Raw genomic sequence first — 23,241 nt, 5'->3', positions numbered from 1 at the left:
GCTATTCCAGGCCCAGACTCCCCACCGAGACCCCGTGCCCGAACACAGCTGGGAGTGACGGCTTTGCTGGGGTAGCGAGAGCCCCCTGCTATTCCAGGCCCAGACTCCCCCCCGAGAGCCCGTGCCCGAACACAGCTGGGAGTGACGGCTTTGCCGGGGTAGCGAGAGCCCCCTGCTATTCCAGGCCGAGGCTCCCCCCCGAGACCCCGTGCCCGAACACAGCTGGGACTGACGGCTTTGCCGGGGTAGCGAGAGCCCCCTGCCGCTCACCCCCGAAGCCACCGCCCCAGCAGCTGCTCCAGGGCGGGTCTGCACCTATGCAGAGGCAGCGGCGTGTATTGTGGGCACTGGGCGTTTGGGAGACGACATTGCTACGTTTTGCCGTTCTCCTGCCTTTTCACTCCTTTGGCACAGCTTTGTCCGGGATGCCCATCACCCCAGCAGCCGAGCCCGCTTGTGCGTGCCCGCTCCCTAACATGAGGGGGTAACTGGAAGGCCAGGGCCTGTTCACATACCGTGGGCAGCCGTCTCATGACAGCTCCTGCCAGGCGCTTCCTGAGAAGCTGGCCATTTTGGACCCAGCCAGCTCGTCTCCCTGTGAGACGCCTCGCGCGGTACTCACATTTCAGCCTGAAGCCTCCCCCAGCCCTTGCGGAGTGGGTCAGTTATCCACCCTGTCACCGACAAGGCCTCTGGCTTCTCCAGGGTCACGTGGCTGCAAGCCAGCGGCAGAGTCAGGACGTGAACCCAGGAGTCCTGCGGCCTGCCCCATCCGCCAGCCCACGCAGGAGTGTGATTTATTTCCAGAGGCTCTGGCAGGGCAGGGTAGCATGCTGGCGTCTCACGGGATCACCCCAGAAAGGACCACACGGGCTGGAAATCTCCAGGTCCACCACCGAGGAAGGCTTTCGGTCGCTGCATTGGGCCCTGACCCCCTCGGGGACGCGGCCTTTGGAGAAGCGGACATAGGCGTGGGCACTTGGGCAATTTCTTGGGAGCGTTTGGCCCCTTCTCTTGCTCTCCACCTGCCCCTGCTACTTGGACCAAGCTATCGGTAATGCCAAAGCATGCAAGGAAGTTTTTACTGGGGGGGCAGGGAGGGGAGTAGCGGGGATCCATATACCGAGAGGGCTCTGTCAGCTGGTATCCGAGCCATGTGCTAAGACATCTGAAGCTGTGTCTGCCCCCTGACTGCCTGGCCTGAGCACTCCAAATGCCGGGTGCCCGGGAATGTGCCTGTGGTCAGCGGCACTGGCCAAGCTTTGCTGGTGCAGAGAGGGCTGAGGGTGGAACGGCCCTAGTCCAGCAGTTCTCAAACTGTGGGTCAGGACCCTACAGTGGGTTGCAACCCCATTTTAATGGGGTTGCCAGAGCTGACGTTACACTTGCTGGGGACCGGGGCCAAAGCCTGAGCCCCACCACCCAGGGTCAAAGCCAAAGCCTGAGGGATTCAGCCCTGGGTGGTGGGGCTCAGGTTACAGGCACCCCACCTGGCCCCGGCCGGGGTGTCAGAGCTCGGGCAGGCTCAGGCTTCGGTCCCCCTTCCTGGGTGGTGCAGTAACTTTTGTTGTCAGAAGGGGGTCGCGGTGCAATGAAGTTTGAGAACCCCTGGCCTAGTCACACCCTGCCTTGAGCCAGCGGAGTAGCCTGTGTGTCCCGGCTCTGGCCCTCAGGTCTTTGGAACAGAAACCCTCCTTCCTAGGCCCTTTTGTTGTTATTCAACTTGCTTACTGATGCCCCCCCAGGACAGCTCGTCAGGGCTAGAATAACGGGTCTTGATTGTCGGGGGGGCAAGCGGAGACCTCGGCCCATCTGGGCTCACCGAAGGGAGCGAACGATGATGGTTTATAAAACTCCACTGCAGCTTGCTATGTTTGCGGACGGAGAGACCCCACATCAAAGACTCTTTCTGCTCCCTCCGCTCGGAGGCCCCTCCATCAGGGTCAGCTATAACATCCTGTGACAGCCCCCCGCCTCTCTCCAGCCTGGAGCTCATGGAGAGGCCATTGCAAATAATACTGAGCAGGGAAGTGTGGGAGCTTTGAGTGCTCCCCACCCTGCAGGGGTGTTACCCCTAGACTACATCTCGTGGCGGTTACAGCCAGGAGGAGGCAAATACAACAGGGCTGCCTGTAGGGCCCTGGCTTCCCCTTGGGCTGCGGGGAGGCACCTGGCATCTCGGTGCACACTGCTGCCCCATCCTCCGGCTCCTTCTGTCTGGGGAGTGAGAGCAAATCCTGCGCGGGCACCGCTGCATGAGACTGAGCTCCCCGCAGCTGCCCCTGCAGGGAGCGTGCTGGGGGACGCTCCACAGCTCAGCCCTCCGCCCCTTTGGTGGTGCGTGCTCGGCACCTCGACCTGCCTTTGCTCCTGGCAGGGTCCACGTCCGGGATACATCAGCCCAGCGTCCTAGTGCATGGAAGGCAAGGTTAAACGCTGGCGACACCACCGGGCACTCGAGGGCTCTGTGTCTAGCAGGCAAAGGCAGAGCGAGATCCAGCAGCTGGACGTGGAAGCTAGAAAATTTCAGGCTAGAAATGAGGCGCACATTTCTGACAGGGAGGGGGACCTCCCTGCTGGAACACCTTACCCGGGGACAGGGTGGATTTTTCGTCACAGGGAGTCTGGAAATCAAGACGGGACATCCCTTTCTTACAGATCCGCTGCAGCTCAAACAGAAGTGACGGGTTTGATCCCGGAATCCCTGGGGGAGGTTCTCCGGCCTGTGATATGCAGGAAGTCAGTTCATTAATTATCCCTTCTGGCCTTGGAATCTACAAATCCTGCCTCTGGAGGGACCCACTCAAAGTGGAAGTGGGAAGTCTCTTCCACACCTTGTTCAGTCCTCGGCCTCTGTGCTGAGATTGTCACGGGCCAGTTAGTGCCAGGGGTAGGGTGGTTTGTGCCATGTGGGAACAGACCTCACGACTAGGACTTTGACTGGAACCTACCAAGCTTGTCCTGGGCAGAGGCCCTTGACCAGAATGCGCTGGGCATAGCAGCGGGGAACGTTATCACAGAGGTTGCTGGTTCCCAGAGCTGGTTGGGAAGCCATTTTCCATCGGCGAAGGACCTGCCTTCAAAATCACGCTGGGTTTGCTGACATTGCATTTAAGGGAAAAGAACAAACAACCGCAAAAAGTTCTGATGGTGTCAAACCGTCCCATTCCTGACATTATTGGAACGAAATGTTTTGATCTGTCATTTTTGCAACAAGTTTTCATTTAGCTTCTAAAGCTCTATTTGAATGTAACATAACATTTGAACATGTGAAATTGGAACAAACCATTTCGATTAACCCCCAAAGGAAATCCTCCCCGCCCCCCGCCAGAATTTTCCCACATGGAGGATTTCAAAGGTTTCCGATTCACAATGAAGCCAGATTTCAAAATCCTTCACAGGGTGGAGCAGTCGTCCGCTGGCCAGCTCTACTAGTTACACACCGATGTGTGGTGGAGATAGGTTTGCTAGGGATTAAGGCTATCTGGATTGAGACGCGGGCAATCTGGAGTCACTGCCCTGCTCTGTCTTGGGCAAGTCGTGGCAGCTCTCCAGGCCTCGATTCCCCATCGGGAGAAAGGAGATAATAACGCTTCCTCAGCCTTGGTCTGAGCTGCAGGCTCCGAGGGGCAGGGGCGGCGTATCGCTTTGTGCGGGTACGTCTGCACGGGGGCTGGAGGGATAACGCCCGGGTCGTGTAGGTGTACCTGCCCTCGCTCTGATTGCACCAGCATGCCCAACTTCGTGGAGTAGCTGCAGCTGCCCGGGTGGTGGCTGCTTGTGTACGTGCCCAGTGTGCCAGATGGGCTTGGTCTCAGGTCGGCTGCTGTGGCTACGCTGCTATTTTTAGCACGCTAGTTCGTGTCTGCCCACCGGAGCTGCAAATTACACCGCCCGGCGTCAGTGTAGCCATTCCCTGAGCGGGCAGTGCCCAGCAGAGAGGGGCCCAGATCCGGGCTGGGCCCGCCGCGTGCCACCGTAAGACATAATACACTAGAATACAGTCAGCCATCCAAAGGGAGGAGACGAGACCCACGTGACCCGTCGGGGGGCTGGTTTCCCTCAGGGGCCGGCGGGTTTTGGAGCATGGCACAAGCAGTGATAAGCCCTATTTGCCACGTTCCCCTTTATGTTTTCCCCCACTGTGCTGCTGTAATGAGTCTGAATTAGACCTGTGCCGTTCCTGCTCAGCCTTTGTGGGGCTTAATTAGCCCTCTGCATTCTCCAGCAATTAGCACGGCCCATAATCTTCCCTGGGAGCCATGCAAACAAACAACAACGAAAGGAGGCCAGACTTCCGGGAGACACTTTCATTTCGTGCCTAAGCCAGTACCAGAGCACCAATTACTCTGCTTCTGAGCCCACACAGCTGCATTAGCACCCTTCAGGCTGTCTCCTTTCCATCAATCATGCAGTCTCTCTGATCAGCCCAGACAGCAGAAGTGGGTTATAAAGACAAGAATCAATCAGAGATGCTATTAGATAAACAGAGCGGCAAAAGCCAGATTAATGCTCAGCTGTTTCTTCAAAGCGATTAAAAACAAACCAGTTAATTGCTCATTAGGTGTCTTCAGCTCAGTCGGATCAACCTCCGGAGGGCGAGTGACTCCACACGGGGTTCAGATGCTCAGTGTTTGGGTGCCATGAGGTTCACGGTGCCATCCTTCTTCCCCTTTGGAGCGCCAGCCTCGTGTGGGATGGCATGAGAAAAGCCTGTCTGCTTAATGACTGACAACAAAAATTAGTACACCACCCCAGGAAGGGGGACCAAAGCCTGAGTGCGCCTCAGACCCGCTGCCCCGGGTTGGGGGACCAAAACCAAAGCCCGAGCTCCACTGCCGTGGGTGGGCGAAAGCTGAAACCCAAAGCCTTCGACACCAGGCAGGGGGCTGGTAACCTGAGCCCCAAAACCTAGGGCTGAAGCCCTTGGCCTTCAGCTTTGGCCCCAGGCGGTGGGGCTCAGGCTTTGGCTTCGGCCCCAGGCCCCAGCAAGTCTAAGCCAGCCTTGGTGACCCACTTTGGGGTCCCAAACCACAGTTTGAGAACAACTGGACTAAAGCATCTCTTCTGGAGAGGGAACTAGCCTTGATCTGAAGGTAGCAGGAGAGGGAGAACCCACCACTTCCCTTTGGAGCTTGTTGCTGTGGTTAAGCGCCCTCCTTGCTAAACCATTGTGTCTTATTTCTCACTGGACATGGGCTGGCTTTAACTTCCAGCTATTGGCTCTTGATATAGCCCCAAGGTTACATACCTGGCCCAGTCACTGACCCCCTGTGCGTCCTTGGCCAGGGCACCTGAACTTCCTGGCCGTGGTCCTGCCCCAGGGGAGTTTTGCGGTTGCCTTCAGTGAGTGCAGACTAAGCTCTGTGTCCTCCATTGTCTCCACCTGTCCCATGGGGATGCTCAGACACTGTTTGCCTACCTCCCAGTGCCTACCTGGTCAGCCTGGAAAGGACCCGGGGCATGTCTCAAGGTCAGTGACCTAGTTCCGTGGTACCCTGATCAGCTCCGTATATTTTTAACAGCCACCAGGCTGGCATGAGTATCCAGTGGCTTGCTCTGCCAATGCCATGGCTCTCCAGCCAGCCCCAAAGACCCAGATTCCTGTGACTGGCAGAGACATTGGAGGTTCAGAGACACATCAATACCCGGTGGGGCTCTTGTGAGCCTGCTGGGTCTCTAAGAGGAAGTGGCTAAAGAGGTGCATGGAGAGGGACAGAGTTTAGGGGTTCACCGAGCCAGGCATGCAATATGTTTCTATCCATTGCGCTGCTGATGGATCGTTTAAATGAAAGCATTTGAATGCACGGAGCCCTGTCTGTTTGCTCTGGGAGCCAGTATCATTCCCAAGAGCTCCCTGTCCACCATTCCCATGGGATGGGCCTTTCCCAGAGGGACACGAGGAAATGCACCAACATGCAGCAGGGAGACAAACATTTACAAACACCCACCAACCAGGTTTGAGCTTGGGATGACGGCTCTGCTCCTTCCATCCAGCCCTGGTTCTAGACCCAGTTTTGGCTTCCCCTGCTTACTCCTATTTCAAAGGGGGTGAAGCCAGCGGGTGGTTGGAGCGCCGGAGAGCAGCCAAGTGCTGAGGTTTCCTGACTGGGAGGAAGAGACATGTCTTGCCACGTGTGCTGAGCACACACAGCTTTCCAAGGGGAGAGGCGGCAAAACATACATGTCTTGAGATCTGCAAAGTGTCCTGCTCTGCACAAAATGTCCTGGCTTTTGCACCGCCTGCTCTCAGCCGTGGATGTCTCCATTAACTGAGATTAATGGGACCTCCCCTGGCCCGTCGCTCAGCTGCTGAAGCAGCCTTCAGTATTACAAAATCTTGCCTAACATTTCAACTATATTTGCCTCTTTTACTCCTCTGCCCCTCAGTGCTTGGCTCTGTCCTTGGGTGCGCTCTTTGCAGTTCTCATGATTCCCCCCAGCTGCCTGTCCTCCAGACAGATCAAGGCCCAGTGCCCTCCACCTTTCCTTCCTTTCCCAAACCCCTCATCATTTCTGCTCCTCTCGGCTCCGTTCTCTCCAATTTCCCTGCTGGAATGCAGCACTCAGGGCTGAACCCAGGGCTCCGAACAAGAAATCAAGCATAGCCGGTCGAGTTCACCACACATTTCTCATATGGCGCTTCCAATGGCTTTCTGGAATAGCACCCCACTGCTAATGCCTGTTGCATTTCTCCTCCAATCTGTCCCCAGCCCCAGATAACCCTCTGGCTACGGATGCCCAGGGCCATCACCCCTGGGGAGTTTCCGTATTCCTTCCAGTGTGTAGCAACCTTACATGTGTCAGCGTCAAATCCTGGGTGAGTGATCAAAGCCCGTTTCTCCAGTTCATCTGTTTCACATGGCATTTATGGACCCATCCATGGAAATATTTGCAGGTCAATCCTGGGGCCGGGTTGTCTGTGGGTCTAATTACCCCTTTCCCCGTTTCATGTCATTAAAGGAACTGATCCACAAATGACTGGCCTCCATTTCAAAGGCCTTTCCTGGCTTAGCCCCAGCCCTGGCCACCATCCCAGACTCTTTCAGGCCTTTGAGTCCCTTCCCATCTCAGCCCCGGAGGCCTCTACTCTGTCAGTGATCCCTGCCTTCATCACTCATTTGTCAAAGTGTCTGGCCAGCCCCCCAATCCACCAGAAAGAGCCCCCCTTTCCAGTGGCTTGGCAGTCAGCGCTCACCTTTTGGGGTTCACACTCTAACTCCCCTCTCCCTGCCCAGGATTGCAGCTCTATCCACTGACATCACTATTCCCACTGCCTCGGCTGTATCGACTGCCTCGTTACCCCGGCAAAGGAAGACGGTTAAGTGAGATTGGCCTGATTTGTTCTGGCTAAGCCTGTGCCTTGCTTGCTGCCTTAGGACACGGTGGGTACTCGCCCATGGGCTGCGTTCAGCGTTGTTCCAGCCATTTACCAGGTCTTGACGTAGTGTCTTCTGTGCTTGCCATAAAGCAAAATCTGGGTGGGAGCATCTTCAGCCAGAAACACGCGGCCATTTTGCTTCGTGCACAAGGGGCTCACCCGGGGGAGAGATTCGCGTAGGTGAGTCACAGCATCGGAAATGGGAACCACCCCTCAGGGCTGTGAAGCCCAAGATTCATCTTAGGATGGAAGGTGCAGAACACCCGAAGCTGTGCCAGCCAGCTCCTACTGCTGCCCCAACAGCTAATGCCCTCCTTGGCTGTCCAAACGGGGGACTCTGGAGTAGGCACAGGGAGGTTATTTTATCTCTGTATTGGGCACTGGTGCGACCGCTGCTGGAATCCTGGGTCCAGGTCCGGTGCCCACAATTCCAGAAGGATGTTGAGAAACTGGACAAAGTTCAGAGAAGAGCCACAAAGATGACTTAAGGACCAGACAGCATGTCCAAGTGAGAGACTCAAGGGGCTCCGTCTATTAAGCTTATCAAAGAGAAGGTTAATGGGTGACCTGCCCACAGTCTATAAATACCTATGCAGGGAACAAATATTTAATAACTGGCTCTGCAGTTGAGCAGAGAAAGGCATCGAGAGATCCAGTGGCTGGATCCAGCTAGCCAAATTCAGACTGGAAATAAGATGCAAATTTGATGACAACATGGTGGCTTCTCCATCACTGGAAAGTTTTAAATCAAATTTGGAAGTTTTTCCAACAGATCGGCTCTAGTTGGAACAGGAACTAAGGCAGGGAAGTCTTGCGGCCTGTGTTAGACAGGAGGCCAGACTAGAGGAGCACAGAGATCCCTTCTGGCCCTGGAATCTATGAATCTGCCATTTGGTTCTGCACCTTCCATCCTACGGTGGATCTTGGGCTGCTGCAGGCTGGCACCTAAACACTGTGGGCTGGGGTAGGAGGCGAGCAGCGGTGATGCACTCACCCAGAACGGAAACCTAGTGTGGCGTCTCACCTGGGACATGGACCACCCCTTCTGGGCTAGCCAGTCAACTGACCAGCCTCGCTCCAGGTGATGGAGCTCCCGCCATGTCCTTAGGGGTGCAGATACCATAGTCTGTGAGAGCTCACTGCCGGCAAACATCTCCAGCCACTGAGCCTCAACTCCTGAACCGTCCACGGCCCTGCTCCCCCAGCCTCTCTCCTTCCAAAGCAGCACCTGGGATGGGATTGACTGTGGGGAAGCCGTGGGGACCCATTCTGCACAGTCTGGATTTCATGTTATGTGACGCAGCGGTCTCTCTGAACGCTGTGATTCCCGCTTCCTCCCTCTACGGGATCCTTCTGTGAAGTGGAAGGCCGAGACGCCAAAGTTAGTAACATTCATGCACAGCTGTGCATAATGCTGCTGGGATGCTCGGCGTCCAGGCCTCTACCATTCTCCTTCCTGGGCTGCCTTCATGCGGCAGTAGGGTTTGGCATTTGTCACAGGGTAGCCAGCACCCTGCCTACCTGTGCCAGGCTAAGCACTGAGCCTAATAAAGGCTTATAAGGGCTCAGACGGGAAGGCCCAGAACACGGAGGAAGCTCCCGAGCAGAAAGACGTCTTGAGGAGCCGGGTAGGGGGCTCAGCGGGAAAGGGAACCTCGGAAAGGCACCGAAGGTTTCCGACAGGATGGAGCTAGGCGGGCCAATGCCATAGGGAGACCTGGTGCCAGTGAAAGGATTTTCCCAGGCAGCGGCAGGCAGGGAACTTGATGCTGCTCCAGAGAAGAGCTGCAGTGGTTTGAGCTCTATGGGTCTCCGACTCCAGAGAGGGAGCCCTTTCCCGGGTGATGGTGCGAGGCCTTGCTCCAGAGGCCTTACTGGTAAGGAGCCTGGCAGAGGAGATGGATGACTCGGGGCGAGGGGTGGGGCAGCCAGACAAATATTACTTCGCGCCCCCTCAGCTAAAACACTGGAGTTAAGGCCTGTTTTGCAAACCATATTCAGCCTTTGGTTAAATTAACTAGGCCCTTGAAGGGGCATTGCTCACTATACACAAGACTGGTTTACTTATTGATAGCCCCTAAGGGGAAACTGAGGCAGGGATAGCCACTGTGATTCTGCATCAGGCCACTGAGCGGGCATGCAGGGAGACAGGCTAGCTTCAACTGAAGGGGGTGCTTCAGCTGTGAAGGCCCCACCAGAGCTGTACTGCTTCCCAATCGTCATGTCAAAGATGCGACGCTCGGTGCTGCGGGAGGGTGCCCAATCGCTGAGGGAGAATGACCTCTTACCTAAGTTTTCAGCACCGTGGTAGCTGCTACCCAGGGAAGTTAGGCCCCCAAATACATTTTTGGCTCTTGGCCTGAGTGCCTTTCCATGGTACGGGCACACCTTTGCTGGATCATTCTTTGGTTAAACAGCTGACCCAATCTTCTACTCAATGGCTCGGTGTGGTGCTCCCCAGCCCCGCCGGTATGGCCCAAAACCTCTGGCCCAACTGACGCTCGATCTGTCTGCTCAGCTGGACCCAAGAGACAGCTGCTATTCTAATTGCTTTCCCATTAGGAGATGCGTTTTCCCTGCCAGGTCCCCGTCCAAAGAGCCGGCTGACATTGTAAATCACCCTGGCTTTCGGGGCTGTGAATCCATAATTAGTGCATAATTAATTAGCAGCTGTTTTCCACACTAATGACACATTAATAAATGATGAAGGCATGTTGTCGGGTAATGGAACATTAACGATGAAACATGATCCTGTGTGAAGCCTGCTGATTCCCCATGCTGCTGGAGCGGGGAAGCGGGGCGTGTAGGAAGGTGAGTTCGGAGCTAACAAGCCCCTTGCCAGGCTCCACCCCCCATGACCATGGAACCTTCCGCGAGACCCCGGCTGGCTTCACGTGTCCTTCACACGTCACAGCTAGGTGTTTTTGGTCACCTGCCTCAGTGCTCTGGTCACCGCCAGCTTCACAGGCAGGACTAGGCCTCCCGGGCCAGATCCTGACCTATGCTACAGCCTCTTTGTCCTGCACCCGGCGTAAGGGGTGTGGCTAAGGAAAAGGGGTGTGGCTGGAGCAGGGCAATCCCCCGCAGGCACAGCAGTCCTCGCGGGAGGAGGGCTGTTACTAGTCCCCATCCCAGAGGCTGCTCACACTTAGTTTGGGGTGGATGAATTGGCCCCCAGCAGCTCCAGGGATCAGAGAGAGAAAAGTAGCATCCAGCCATTTCCCAACTCTGACCTCATGTCCTGCCCTGACTGCAGCTGGGTTGGACCCCAGGATCGCCACCCTGATGGAAAAACCCGAATGTGGGCAATTTCTACACTGGGTAAAATGCTAAAAATCCCTTTTGCAAACTCGAACGTTTTGGAGTGCTCAGAAACCTGCTCGGTTGCTACCGGGACCCAACCGCCAAGCCTGCCCGGGTTCATCCAGCCCTCGGCGAAATCGCCACTGCTGGCAGGAAACCAGCTGGAGGCTTACCGAAGAGGGCTCTTGCTTGGCATGGAGTTGTCTCTGCCGTTATGCTCTTCGGCACCAGGCGACGGTCCACCAGCATTGCACAGCCCGGGCACCTCAGAACGAGAAAGAAGGCTGCTGGGTTTGAGCCACAAGCCGCTGTGCAGAGGGACTTCTCTCAGACTGAGGGCGGGCTCTCCATTTTGGGGTATTTCCCTGGGGGAGGGTTGCCAGGGGTGTCTGCACTGCAGCCCTCTGGCGCTGATTGTGGGGACAGCCAGACGGACAGCTAGATTAGGTCATTTCTTTTGACAGCCAAGTGCAATATTCATTTTTTCCCCAGTTTGGGCCCTGATTCAGCAAAGCACGTGCTCAGCTCTAAGCATCTGCCTAATCCACCGGATGCCACTGGGGCCGCTTGTGCGCCTAAAGCTAAGTGTGTGGGTCACGGCTTTGCTGAGCTGGGAGGAGAATCCGTTTCCAGACTTGCCAATTTACTAACAACCTGGTTCCTTCCCCACTGAGCAGTAAGTATGTGGATTAGCATCACTCCTGCACCTGCCACGGCACTATCATGGGGCCATGTTTGTTTCAGGTAAGAGGCAGGTTTCTGGCCAGTCCAGAAAAGATGTACTAGGAGCAGGGGCTAGCTCAGGGGTTCTCAAACGTTTGTACTGGCGACCCCTTTCACACACCAAGCCTCTGAGTGCAACTCCCCGCTCATAAATTAAAAGGGGGGGGGATTTAATGTAATTTTAATTTCACGGGGGCCAAGGCTGTCAGCCCCGCTCCTGGCAGAGCTGGGGCTGTCAGCTCCCACCAGGCATAGGGCTGACAGCTTGCGACCCCCAGGTGATAACCTCACAACCCCCCCCCAGTTTGAGAACCCGTGGCTAGATCCTGCCGCTGACACGCTCCCTTTGCTAAACCGTCCTCCTGGCTTGGCGAACAGCCACTTCCCCTCCGAATGCTGGCTGTGGGGCCCGCCAAAATTCCTGTTTGGGGTGAATCAAAAGCCACTGGAGTCTTAGGCGCCATCCCTGGGATCCGCCAGAGGCCAGACCCAGGGCCGTTTCATACCCCCTGCAACCATGGGTCACACTCAGAGACACCTTTGCTCTGTATTTTTATTTCCCAGCAGCAGCCAAAGTAGCCTGGAGCTGGAAGAGCTGCAGCAAGGCCCCAGTGTCATGCTTCTAGGGCAGGGCAGGAAGAGCAAACGCCAACGCGGTTGCATGGGGCGTGGCTGGGGAATGGCAATAAAGGGACGGGCAGCCTCCAGCATCCTTCTGGCAGACTCAGTGCAGCCCAGGTAGGCCCCATCCGGTCGTAGGGCGTAACCTGCCCCATACCTGTAGAGCACATCTGACCCCCAAGCTGTAGCTTTAGGGATCACTGCTCCCCATAATGTAGACAGGTGAAAAGCAGCAACCCCGCACCAGGGATCCATCCCTCATGGACCAGCCCAGGCTCTGTGTTCTGGTTACAAGCCAAGCTGGAGCACGGCCCACATACTTGCTGGGTGGCACCATTTGACAGATACTGTCAACCCATTGGGTATTGACCTCACCTAGCCGCTCTCCGTGGCACATCACCTGAGCCACGTGGTCTGCACCCAGCAAACGCCCAGCGCTGGCTCAGCGTGAAGGGCAGCCGTGCCCCAAATGTTGACAGAAAGTTTTGGGCAAGGGGGCAGGGCATGGGACGTGGCCCGATCAGAGAGCTGCTTGGTACTGCATTTTTCCTGGGGGCAACAGATTTCAATACACTGGGCCCCCCAATGGAAGCTCTTGCAGGTCACCTTCATTTCACCTGTACCAGCCATGGCATAGTGAGCAGCATCGCGGCAAGAAGCCCACTAGGAGCCCAATGGAACAATCAGCCCGCTGCCCGTCATCTCCCTGCCACCGCGTGTGTGCCAGTGGAAAGGTGCCAGGAACCTAGCAGAGAATGGCAGTGGGACAAAGCCAGCGTGCTGCACGAGGCGACCCACCGTGGCCATGCCCTGGGCTGGCGCTGGGGTTCCCCGAGGATTTCACACGCGCTGGGTCAAGCCTCCCTCCGGTGTGTCTGCTTCCCCTGGCCAAGGCCTTCTGCTCTGGGAACGTCAACTCCGAAACAATGCCCGAGGTGGAGAGAGGTCCCCATGGCAGCCTCAGCGCAGGAGCCCCGTGTCCCGGGTGGCCCCAGCCAGCAAGCCGGGCCTGTACGCATGGGTGGGCACGCTCGCATCCGAGCCACGCTTGAGTCTTTGTTAGGCCTTGTGGCCGGTGCGTGGCGGCTCTTGGGCACCAGCTGATGGGTGAGGGGAGGCTAACCGCTGCAGGGGACCGTAGAGGAGGGGTTCACACCAGACCACGACTAGGCTGTTTCCCAGTCCTTAGGTGGGGCGTTTTTAAGGCACACAGAGGCATGAACCCTCAATAGCTAAGTAATAAGTCTCTGCTGCAGTGGCCTCCATCTGCACTGAGCCCAGCTCGGGGGGGCTGGCCTGCACGGGATGGGGCTCTGCTCAGGGTTAACCCTGCTGACCCCAGCCAGCTGAGCAGGGCGCGGGGGAGATAAGCGGGGCTGTTCCCGGCCAGAGCCCTATTCCCAGCAATGGTGGGGCGCAGAGGCCAGGATGGGGCTTAGCAGCCAGCACAGCAGAGTTAATTAGGGGCTTGTGCTGGGGTTTTATTGCCCAGTTAAACATTTAGTGCACCGCGGTGGGAGGGACGTGGCTGCGATGGCTGGAGCCTGCAAGAGCTCGTCCCAGCTCCGGCCTCTGCACCTGACTGTGCTAGAGAGTGCATGGGCCAGGGTGACACCCCTGGCCCCGCTGCCCTCCAGCAGCCCAGCCCCTGCCCCCCGTTGGCGTCTCCCTCGCTCCCCGCTCGCTGAGCGAGATTAGAGACTCCCCAGTTTAAAATCCAGCTGTGGATCTGGCCCTGAGCGTCATGGCTCACTGGGCAGAACCAGCTCCCTGGAACTGAAATCTCCTGCACTTGGTGGCTTGGCAAGGAAACCCCTAAGCCCTCACCCACATCAGATGAGAAATCAATTCAAAAGTGCCCTCCTGGGCCTTATTTCCCACACTCCCCTCGCCAGCCACAGGAGACCAGCAGCTCCCATCTACTCCAGTGGGCGTCCCAGGATGGGGCCCCAGCCCCTTCTCACAATCCCACCAGCTCTGTTGCAAAAGCCATCTCCTGTGCAGCTGCTGGCCCGAGGACACCCTTCACCCGCTCGGTCTGCACGTCTCCTCTGCTCAGCCACCTCCTCGCCCGTCCCGCGCTGTCTTTGTCTTCCCCACCCTCACGGCATTTGGATTCTGCTGCTGGCTTCCCCTCCTGTTCGCTGGCTGGAGAACAAATTGGTCCCACTGTATCGATGGCAGTTATTTCTCTTGAGGTAGTGCCCGGAGGTTCCATCCCCAGCTGGCACCTCTTGCACTTGGCACTGTCCCCACACTGCGAGATGGCCCTTGCCCCAAAGAGCTTACAATCTAAGCAGGTGCGACAAAGGGGGAGGGGAAACTGAGGGTCACCAGCTGAGCTGGGAACAGAACCCAGGCCTCCTCACTCCCAGTCCAGTGCCCTGTCCACCAGACCCTACCACCTCCCTCTTGACGCCTGCCTTGTTGCAGGAGGTGGTTATTACCGGGTCAGAGACCAGGTAACAAACCTGCCCCTTGTGAAAGTTTAACTAGGAACGGCTGAGTCAATGCAACTTTACCATGAAATTACCCCAGACACGGATGCTGCAGTAACTTGGGGCGTCTGCGCTTCTGCTCTGTCTTCCGACAGTGACCAGTGCCAGGTGCCCCAGAGGGAATGAACAGAACAGGGAATCATCAAGTGATCCAACCCGTCACCCATTCCCAGCTTCTGGCAAACAGAGGCTGGGGACACCATTCCTGCCCATCCTGGCTAATAGCCATCGATGAACCTATCCTCCATGAACTGATCTAGTTCTTTTTTGAACCTTGTTATAGTCTTGGCCTTTACAACATCCTCTGGCAAGGCGTTCCACAGACTGACTGTGCGTTGTGTGAAAAAATACTTCCTTTTGTTTGTTTTAAACCTGCTGCCTATTTCATTTGGTGACCCCCTAGTTCTTATGTTCTGAGAAGGAGTAAATAACACTTCCTTATTTACTTTCTCCACACCAGTCAAGATTTTATAACCCTCAATCATATCCCCCCATAATGGTCTCTTTTCCAAGATGCAAAGTCCCAGTCTTATTAATCTCTCCTCATACAGAAGCTGTTCCAAACCCCTAATCATTTTTGTTGCCCTTTTCTGAACCTTTTCCAATTCCAATATATCTTTTTTGAGATGGGGTGACCACATCTGCACACAGTATTCAAGATGTGGGCGTACCATGGATTTATATAGAGGCAATGTGATATTTTCTGTCTTATTATCTCTCCCTTTCTTGATGATTCCCAATGTTCTGTTCGCTTTTTTGATGGCCGCTGCACATTGAGTGGATGATTTCAGAGAACTCTCCACAATGACTCCAAGATCTCCTTCTTGAGTGGTAACCGCTAATTTAGACCCCATCATTTTATATGCAGAGTTGGGATTATGTTTTCCAATGTGCATTACTTTGCATTTATCAACCCTGAATTTCACCTGCCATTGTGTTGCCCAGTCACGCAGTGTTGCAAGACAGTGTGATTCCAGTTCCAGCAGCACCAGTGTTCAGCTTCCAGAAATAGGAGGGCTAAAGGATCAAGACTGGCCTTGCACTGGGAGAGGTGCCAGGCAGAGCCGTCCCTTGGATAGGGTGTATCGGCCCCACGCTTTGGGGGACCCCGCGGGCCAGTGCCATTGGCCAGCACAGTTGGTCCCAGAAGAGATGAATCCATCACTTCCACCCCGGGCCCCGCACTCCCTTTGGGATAGCCCTTGTGCCAGGTGTCTAGAATGACGTGGGGCTCTTAATCTAGTTTGATTTCCCCATCCTGATAGGTATCAGGGGCTTCTTCTAAAACACAGGGGGGTCTGTAGAATGCCAAGTCTCTTGAACTCTGGGTAGTGCTAGAATGCCCAGAACTCCGCAACTCCAAAAGTCTCTAGAATGCTTGGGGGTTTGAGGGCTCCAAAGGGATCTAGAACTTTTTCTGGGGGGGGGGGTCCTAAGGGCTCCAAAAGGCACTAACACTCTTAGGGGTTCTGGAACTCCAAAAGCTTTAGAGCTCTGGATCTGGAGGCTTTTTCAATCAGTCTAATCTCTTCCCCACCCACCAGCACTGGACGGTGGGAATGACTGGAAGCGTTCTACCTTCTTTGGCCCCCCATCACTGGGGTTCCCAATGGTCTAGAATACTTGGGGCTCAGCCCTGACCTTGAGGTGAAATAATTCCAGGGGCCAACAGTCATCACGAAATGATCACGTTTAATGAACAACCTCTTTCCTGGGTTGTTTTTTGTTGTTGTTGGCTGTTTTGGGGTGGGGGTGTGTGTGTGTGGGTTTTTTTGTTTGTTTTTTTATATATACATCTATAAAAAATTCAAATACAGCATGTTAACTTTTGGAATACTAGGACATCAGGTATTAAATACTGCGCTCGGAACGGGCAGGGTGCTGTCTTACAAAACAGGACCGGGGTGTGGCGGGAGTGCGGGGAGGAGAGAACGAAGGATGGGGGCAACGGACGAGCGTGGGGGGGAGATACGTTTGTGTTGTACAGTTCCATTATGAATATTTGTTTTTCGGTAATAAGACAAATACAGAAACCGAGGCGCTTCCCTGTAGAAATGGAAGGGAGGTGATAAAAAGAGAGACAACCAGGCAACGGGACGGGGGAGAGTCGCAGACTTCACTGTAGCTATTGTCTCCTCGCTGATTTCGCCCGGGCTGGGAGGCGCCGGGAGTCCAGTGCAGGCGGACGGCGGAGGGAGGAGGGTCGGTGTGGCTGTTGTTCTCAGATTCCTGTTTCCTGTAAAAAAGAAAGCCCCCAATGCACTTGTCTGCGCTCATGAAAACAGTGCTTATGTCCTCTGTCGCACGGGGGCTGGGGGTGGGGAACCGCATCCGGGGGGACTAAACCCCCCGCTGCCCCTCCAGCCTGGGGCTTCTGGAAGCCAGTTCAGTTCTTCGGCGCCCCCCCCCCGAGGAGCAGGTGGAGGGGGTCGCTCCCTTACGAGGCTCATTGTGGTTTCGAGGCCCCTCCCCCGTCCCGTGTGTGTTTGACACGTTTTGTCACCCGTGTTGTGGCAGCGGGGGCAGCAGGGCGCCGTGGGCATGAAGCGAAGTAGCGAAGCATCTTTGGCATGGCGGTTTAGCTGTATGATCCGATCTCTCGCCCAGGGCGGCTGGCGCTCTCCTCTGCAGCGCGGCCGGGGTTGGCGTCTCGCTGTTTTTTTGGGGGGGGGGGGGCATCAGGGGAGTGGGGGTGTCTCTCTCGCTCTCTCTCTCTCTCTCTTTTTGTAAAGGTTCCGCGGTCCCCCCGGCAGTTCGGGGCGGGGAAATCCTCGCGGCGCGGCAGGTCTGTCCTTCTACAAAGTGAAGCGATGAAGAGAAATGTGATACGTCCGCCTTAACGTGTGCAAAATAGAAGAGAAAACAGATTCAGATGCGGGGGGGGTCTCCTCCGGGGGGGGCTGCGAGGAGGGGATCTGCAGGCAGGGAGAGGAACAGAGAGAGGGATCACCGCCTGTGCTCAGGGGGGCTCCGAAAGCAGCACACTCAAGCGCGGTACAGTCGAAAGCCACAGCGTCACAGGCCGGAAGAGACCCACCAGATCATCCCATCTGACCTGCTGTATAGCACAGCCAGCCCCCCGCATGCTCCCCCCAGAACCTGGATTAGAGCAAAGTGTTACAGGCCTCGGGAGCTTTGTATGCCACAGGCAGAGACCAGGAGTCACCGAGGAGCACCAGAGGCCAACACCTCGGCAATGGCAGGGAACTGACTGGATGAGATAGACCCAGATGATCCCAGCAGGCGATCCATGCCCCACAGAGGAAGACAACCCCCCCACCCATCAAGAACACTGCTAATCTGACCTGGGAGAAAATGATCCCAACCCCAAATCTGGTGATCAGTTAGACCCGGAGCAAGACTCACCAGCCAAGCACCCAAGAAAGGGAATTCTCAGGGCCATCTCAGGGCACCAGCACACCCCAAATAGACACCCCAAATGTCTCATCTCCACCCCGGCCATCTCTGATGCTTCAGACCAAAAAACCCACAAACCCCAGAATACAATAGGGAAAAAATTCCCTCCCAAAGCCCTCCAGGTGGTGGCTGAAGCCCTGAAGCATGAGACAGGTAGATTTATAGCTACACAGATTGGCCCTTGCCCCTATCCCTGGGGTGCCCCCACTTTGCATCACAGCGAAAAGAATCCACAGACTGCTGTCAGAGGGCAGGGATCCCAGAAATCCTGGCCCCACTGCAATTACTGGAAGTTTTGCTATTAACTTTAATGAGGTGAGGAGTTCATCACTCTGGAAAACGGAGATCTCCCCTCACTGGTAGCAGTAGGGGGTCCCTTATTCTTTGAAACTCCGCCTCCAACAGGGAGTGCACTGCTTCCAGGCTCAATGGCAGAGCGAAGCCTTTGATTCTGAACCGTCCCCGTGTTCCAGGCGAAGCAGACTGTGTGCACGCAGGCCAGGTAGAGTTGCCAATTTTGGTTGGACGTATTCCTGGAGGTTTCATCACATGACATAATCTTTAATTAAAGATTAATCTCTAATTCCTGGAGACTCCAGGACAATCCTGGAGCGTTGGCAATCCCAAGTTTGTGTGCCCATCACTCTGTGTGTGGACGCATACGTGAATGTGTGAGTGTGTGTCCATGCATGGGCATGAGTGTGCATGATTGTGTGGCTGTACCTATGGGCATTCATGCATGCCTTTGTGTGCGTGTACATTTGTGTACGGGGCTGTGCGTGCATGTGTCTGTGAGAACATCCATATGTACCTCACAGACTCATGGACTTTAAGGCCAGAAGGGGCCATCATGATCATTTAGTCTGACCTCCTTCACGTTGCAGGCCACAGAACCTCACCCCCCACTCCTGTTACAGACCCTCTGGCTGAGCTGCTGACGTCCTCAAATCTTGCTTTAAAGACTTCAAGTGACAGAGAACCCACCATGGCCACTAGTTTAAACCAGCAAGTGACCCACGCTGCAGCGGAAGGCGAAACCCCCCCAGGGTCTCTGCCAATCTGACCCAGAGGAAAATTCCTTCCCAACCCCAAATATGGCGATCAGTTAGACCCGGAGCATGTGGGCGAGACCCACCAGCCAGACACCTGGGAAAGAATTCTCTGTAGTAACTCAGAACCCTCCCCATCTAGTGTCCCATCTCTGGCCACTGGAGATATTTGCTAATAGCATTTGCGGATTGGCCATATGCCGTTGTCGGCTACCTCTTTATACTGTCCCCTCCGTAAATTTATCAAGGTGAGTCTTGAAGCCAGGTAGCTTTTTTGCCCCAACTGCTCCCCTTGGCAGGCTGTTCCAGAACTTCACTCCTCCGATGGTTAGAAACCCTTTGTCTCATTTCAAGTCTAAACTTGTTGATGGCTAGTTTCTATCCATTTGTTCTTGTGTCCACACTGGTGCTTAACTTCAATAACTCCTCTCCCTCCCTGATATTTATCTCTCTGATGTATTTAGAGAGAGCAATCAGATCGCCCCTCAGTCTTTGTTTGGTTATGATAAACAAGCCAAGCTCCTTGAGTTTCCTCTCAGAAGGTAGGTTTTCCATTCCTCTGATCATCCTAGTCGCGCTTCTCTGCACCTGTTCCAGTTTGAATTCATCTTTCTTAAACATGGGAGACTAGAATATGTATGTACACGTGGGTATGTTTGCTTGCTAAGCTTTCTAGTTAATTTTTAAAATAGGTGGGAAAAGTTTTAAAAATTGTTTGGGAGCCTTTTGAAAAATTTCAGACCATTTTGTGCCTCTTCCCTTGAGAACGGCTGAATTTTTCTTTTGCTTTTTTCACCTTTTCTTAAATCCATATCTTTTTAGATTTAAAAAAGTTGCAGTTTTTCCAAACAGAAATGCTTTGGACATTGAAATCAACATTTTTTTCAGCCCAAACATTTTCAGTTTTGCAAAACACCACGGTGTGAGTCGGCTGGCCCAGCAAACGAGTTCTGTGTGTGTGTGTGTTTGTATCTGTGTGTGTGATTTCTGTTTTTGAAAAATGATCAAATTTAGTCCAAAAAACTCCACCACATTTCAAACAAACAATCTTATCATGCTCTTGATTTGGGACCCAGCTCTCATTTTAACTAAGGCCCTTTCCCCCTCGCTTGCCCAGCAGATGAGATTAGAGTGAAAACGCCTCTAGGAAACCCTGGCAAACCTTCCTTCTTGAAATACCCTTTAGTCATGATGATACTCACAACACTGACCCCCGTCCCACCCCCAAATCTGAGCACTGACACCCCCTTCTACGCAATACTGACATCCTTTTGTACTGCAAAGCCCCACTGCGAGAAACAAGACTCAACCCGTCCCCCCAAACAACACCAACGAATCAAATCACCCCCCCAATCAGCACTCTGACCCCCAAAAGAGAGATAGGCCAGAGACTTTACTACTGCTCTTGATTTTACATGAAAGGCACCCAGACACCGTGGTGATGGGCAGCAGGCTAAAACAGATTAGAATAGACAGACAGACAGATGTGCATGGGGGTTAGGTAGATAGATAGATAGATAGATAGATAGATAGATAGATCTAACAGGCATCTTGTGTCTCCAGTGTCCCGGGCTACATCTCCACTGGCAAGGTGTGTTTTTCTCTCAGGATACCTAACACCCGTTATCTCTGCCACTGTGCAATCCCGGTGGAGACAAGGCTCCACAGTGCGACTGCGAGATGAACTAGGGGAGGCCGACCCAGCACAGGGGTCTAGTGCTGGCCTGGCCTAGCTCCTTGCTGGTAACGCTACCGGTGCCTTTTGCGGGGTAGTTACCTCACAGTGAACACACACTTCGGTGCCAGTGAAGAGCACGCCAAGGACTCTGCGTACTGCGCTGCGAGTGTGACTGTCCCATTCTGGCGGCCCGTGCGTGGCTAGTTTGGCTCCAGCCCAGTGAGGACGGGCAGGAGGGATCTGCCAGAGCTGGTGAATACTTACTAAATAAACAGAACGCCAGCTGCTGCCAGTACCAATCCCGCCGCCCAGGACATGGTCACGGCCCCGCTGCCGACAACGGCCTCCTGGTCGCAGATCTTGGTGGTGGGGGGCGGCACGAAGGAGGAGCTGCTGGTGGTGGTCGTCTCTGGAGCGAGGGAAAGGAACAGCCTGCAGATGGGCCAACAGGCAGCTACGGTCTGCATCGCCTCCTGCCCGCTTCACCTTCCCTCCAAGCTACAGGCCCACCCTGGCACGGCACGGATGGCAGCGCCTCTCCCAGGCCAGGGCTCACCATGCCAGCCTGTCTATTAAAAGCCCTTTGCCCATCCGGCAGCCTCCTGACAATACTTTCCTGGATTAGGAAAATCTGTCTGCCCCCCCATCATCTCACCAGCTAGCCTCTTGCTTTGTTTAGTCTCTCTGTGCACTTGTGTATCCAGCCCTTCACCACACTAGCCATGAGCCCCGATTAATTTCCCTTTTACCTCCTCTGGCTGAAGGGGGCTGGGCATGGCTCCCTTTGCTCTGGGCACTGCCCTGGGAACTGGACATTGGCATGACCTGTCCTCCCTCAGCCCCCCACCCCCAATCTGAGGGGCCTGGTGTGCAGCCTCAGCAAGAGCTCTGCGCCCCCGCTGGGCTGGGTTATGAGCATTGCAGCCTCCTGGGTGGGCCTCAGCTCTGCACAGCTCCTTGGGGTGCCCGGTCTTTGATGCCCGTGTCTCCCAAGGGACCTGCTCAGAGCTTTCTGCAAGCCCAGCTCCACTGGGGCCCCGTGTTAAACAGAATGGCCAGCAGAGGGCACCATCCCCCCACAGAAATGTCCCCGAGGGTGCCAGGGCGGATTTGGGGATGCCCAAAGGCAGAGTGGCCAAAGCCTGCGACGGGAACCGGCTGGGGTTCTGGGGAGCCGGGAGACGCAGCACAGGCCGTTGGCCCGCCCACGTGAAGGGAGAGCCACGGCCGGGCTGCACCTCGCAGGTCGGGGCTGGGGTGTCCTCCCCAGGTCGAAACGCGGAGGTCTCTGCTCTGGGGGGACCGGCTGGTAATAGCGGCTCGAGGGGGGTAGCTCAACTTTACTGCCATATGTGGCTGGCGTCCTCCGTGAGGGGGCCTGGGTTGAGAGAGAGAGCTCCCGGTGGGAGTGCACTCGCATGGGTGGTGATTTGGGCTCACCCATGGGGAAATCTGACCAGCCCCATCTCCCTTTGGGGTCATCCCCCATTTTAGGATGCTCCTGACTCCCATTGGCATGTGCCGTGTCCTGCAAGGTGGCACCTGCAGAGGGTGAACAGGGCCGTGACTCCACACAGGGGCCCAGGCCCTTCGCTGGGTCTGGGCAGGGGAACGTTGTGGCCCAACCGGGCTGTGATGAATGAGGCGCGGGCAGGTGCTGCCTCCCAGCCCGGTTTCCGGAGGCCTCACCTCACCATATGCACCGACCCCCTGACATCACTGGCCTATGACATCACCAGCACGGTGGGGGCAAGTTTCATGACATCATCAGACATGTCAGTCTTCATGGTGTCGTCAGGGCTGTGATGCAAGGTCTCTGACATCACCCTCACAGCACGTCACGTGCTTTGAGACGCCCTTAGCATCAGCGAGGCCTGTCAGGAGCTTTATGACATCATGAGCACAGCAAGTCACAAGTTTCATGACCTCATCAGCCTGCGCCCCTGGATCAGCTACAGCATACTGTATCCTGGCATACAGCCCCCCCCACCCCACCCCCCAGCCTTGCACTTGGAGGTCAGTCCTCCAAGGAGGTCAGACATTCCCGTATTCCCCCCCAAGAGCAGGTCCGGGGGGGGCCCTAACCCGGAATTCCCTCCGGCCCTTCTGGGGCCCCCACTTCCATAGCGCTGCCAGAGTTGAATCACTGCCACTTTCCTAGCAGCAAACAGCTGCTCATGCTTTTAGATCTAACTGGTGCCACCGGGCAGGAGCCAAGGGCCAGCAGAGTCAGTCCAACAGCTGGAGAGCAGGCCCGGGGGAACCAGGCCACTCGTCACACGCTGACTGGAACTGTCATGGGGGGCCATGGGCCAATCTTGGCGGGGTGGGGGGAGGATCTCAGCAGGTGCTTAGCCAAACCTCTCCAAGGTGTCCAGGAGACAGAGAAAGGGAGGAGCAGAGGCTAATTCAGAGGGGTCCGTTGCAGCTCAGCTATTTCAGAGCGATTGCCATCAAGAGGTGTGCAAACGGGGGGTGCGTGTGAGAACTTTGTGTGTGTGTGTGTGCATGCAAGTCATGCGTGTGCATTCAAGGTGGTGTGTGTATGCATATGGAGAGGTGTGTGTGAGT

General features: G+C 55.5%; 1 protein-coding gene across 4 annotated transcripts in view; it reads right to left on the bottom strand.

Annotated features, from left to right (window-relative positions):
- Window positions 1-16,201: 16,201 nt before the first annotated feature.
- The window catches only part of CNTFR (ciliary neurotrophic factor receptor), a gene marked incomplete at its 3' end in the record, with an annotated part of 459,556 nt that continues 452,516 nt past the window's right edge, over window positions 16,202-23,241 (bottom strand). Inside the window, exons 9-10 of one of the 4 annotated variants that reach the window (XM_084629637.1) lie at window positions 20,935-21,079; window positions 16,202-17,361 (exon numbers count right to left, since the gene is read on the bottom strand). In XM_084629637.1, the coding sequence (XP_084485763.1) occupies window position 17,361; window positions 20,935-21,079 (146 nt within the window). Of the gene's footprint in view, window positions 17,442-20,933; window positions 21,080-23,241 lie in introns of those variants that run through there. The other 3 variants (XM_084629636.1, XM_084629635.1, XM_084629638.1) reach the window with 3 other exon arrangements.

The sequence above is a fragment of the Lepidochelys olivacea genome (assembly GCF_965140295.1).
Source record: "Lepidochelys olivacea isolate rLepOli2 genome assembly, chromosome: 5".
Taxonomy (NCBI): Eukaryota; Metazoa; Chordata; order Testudines; family Cheloniidae; genus Lepidochelys; species Lepidochelys olivacea.
This window is presented reverse-complemented; position numbering and strand designations above follow the sequence as displayed.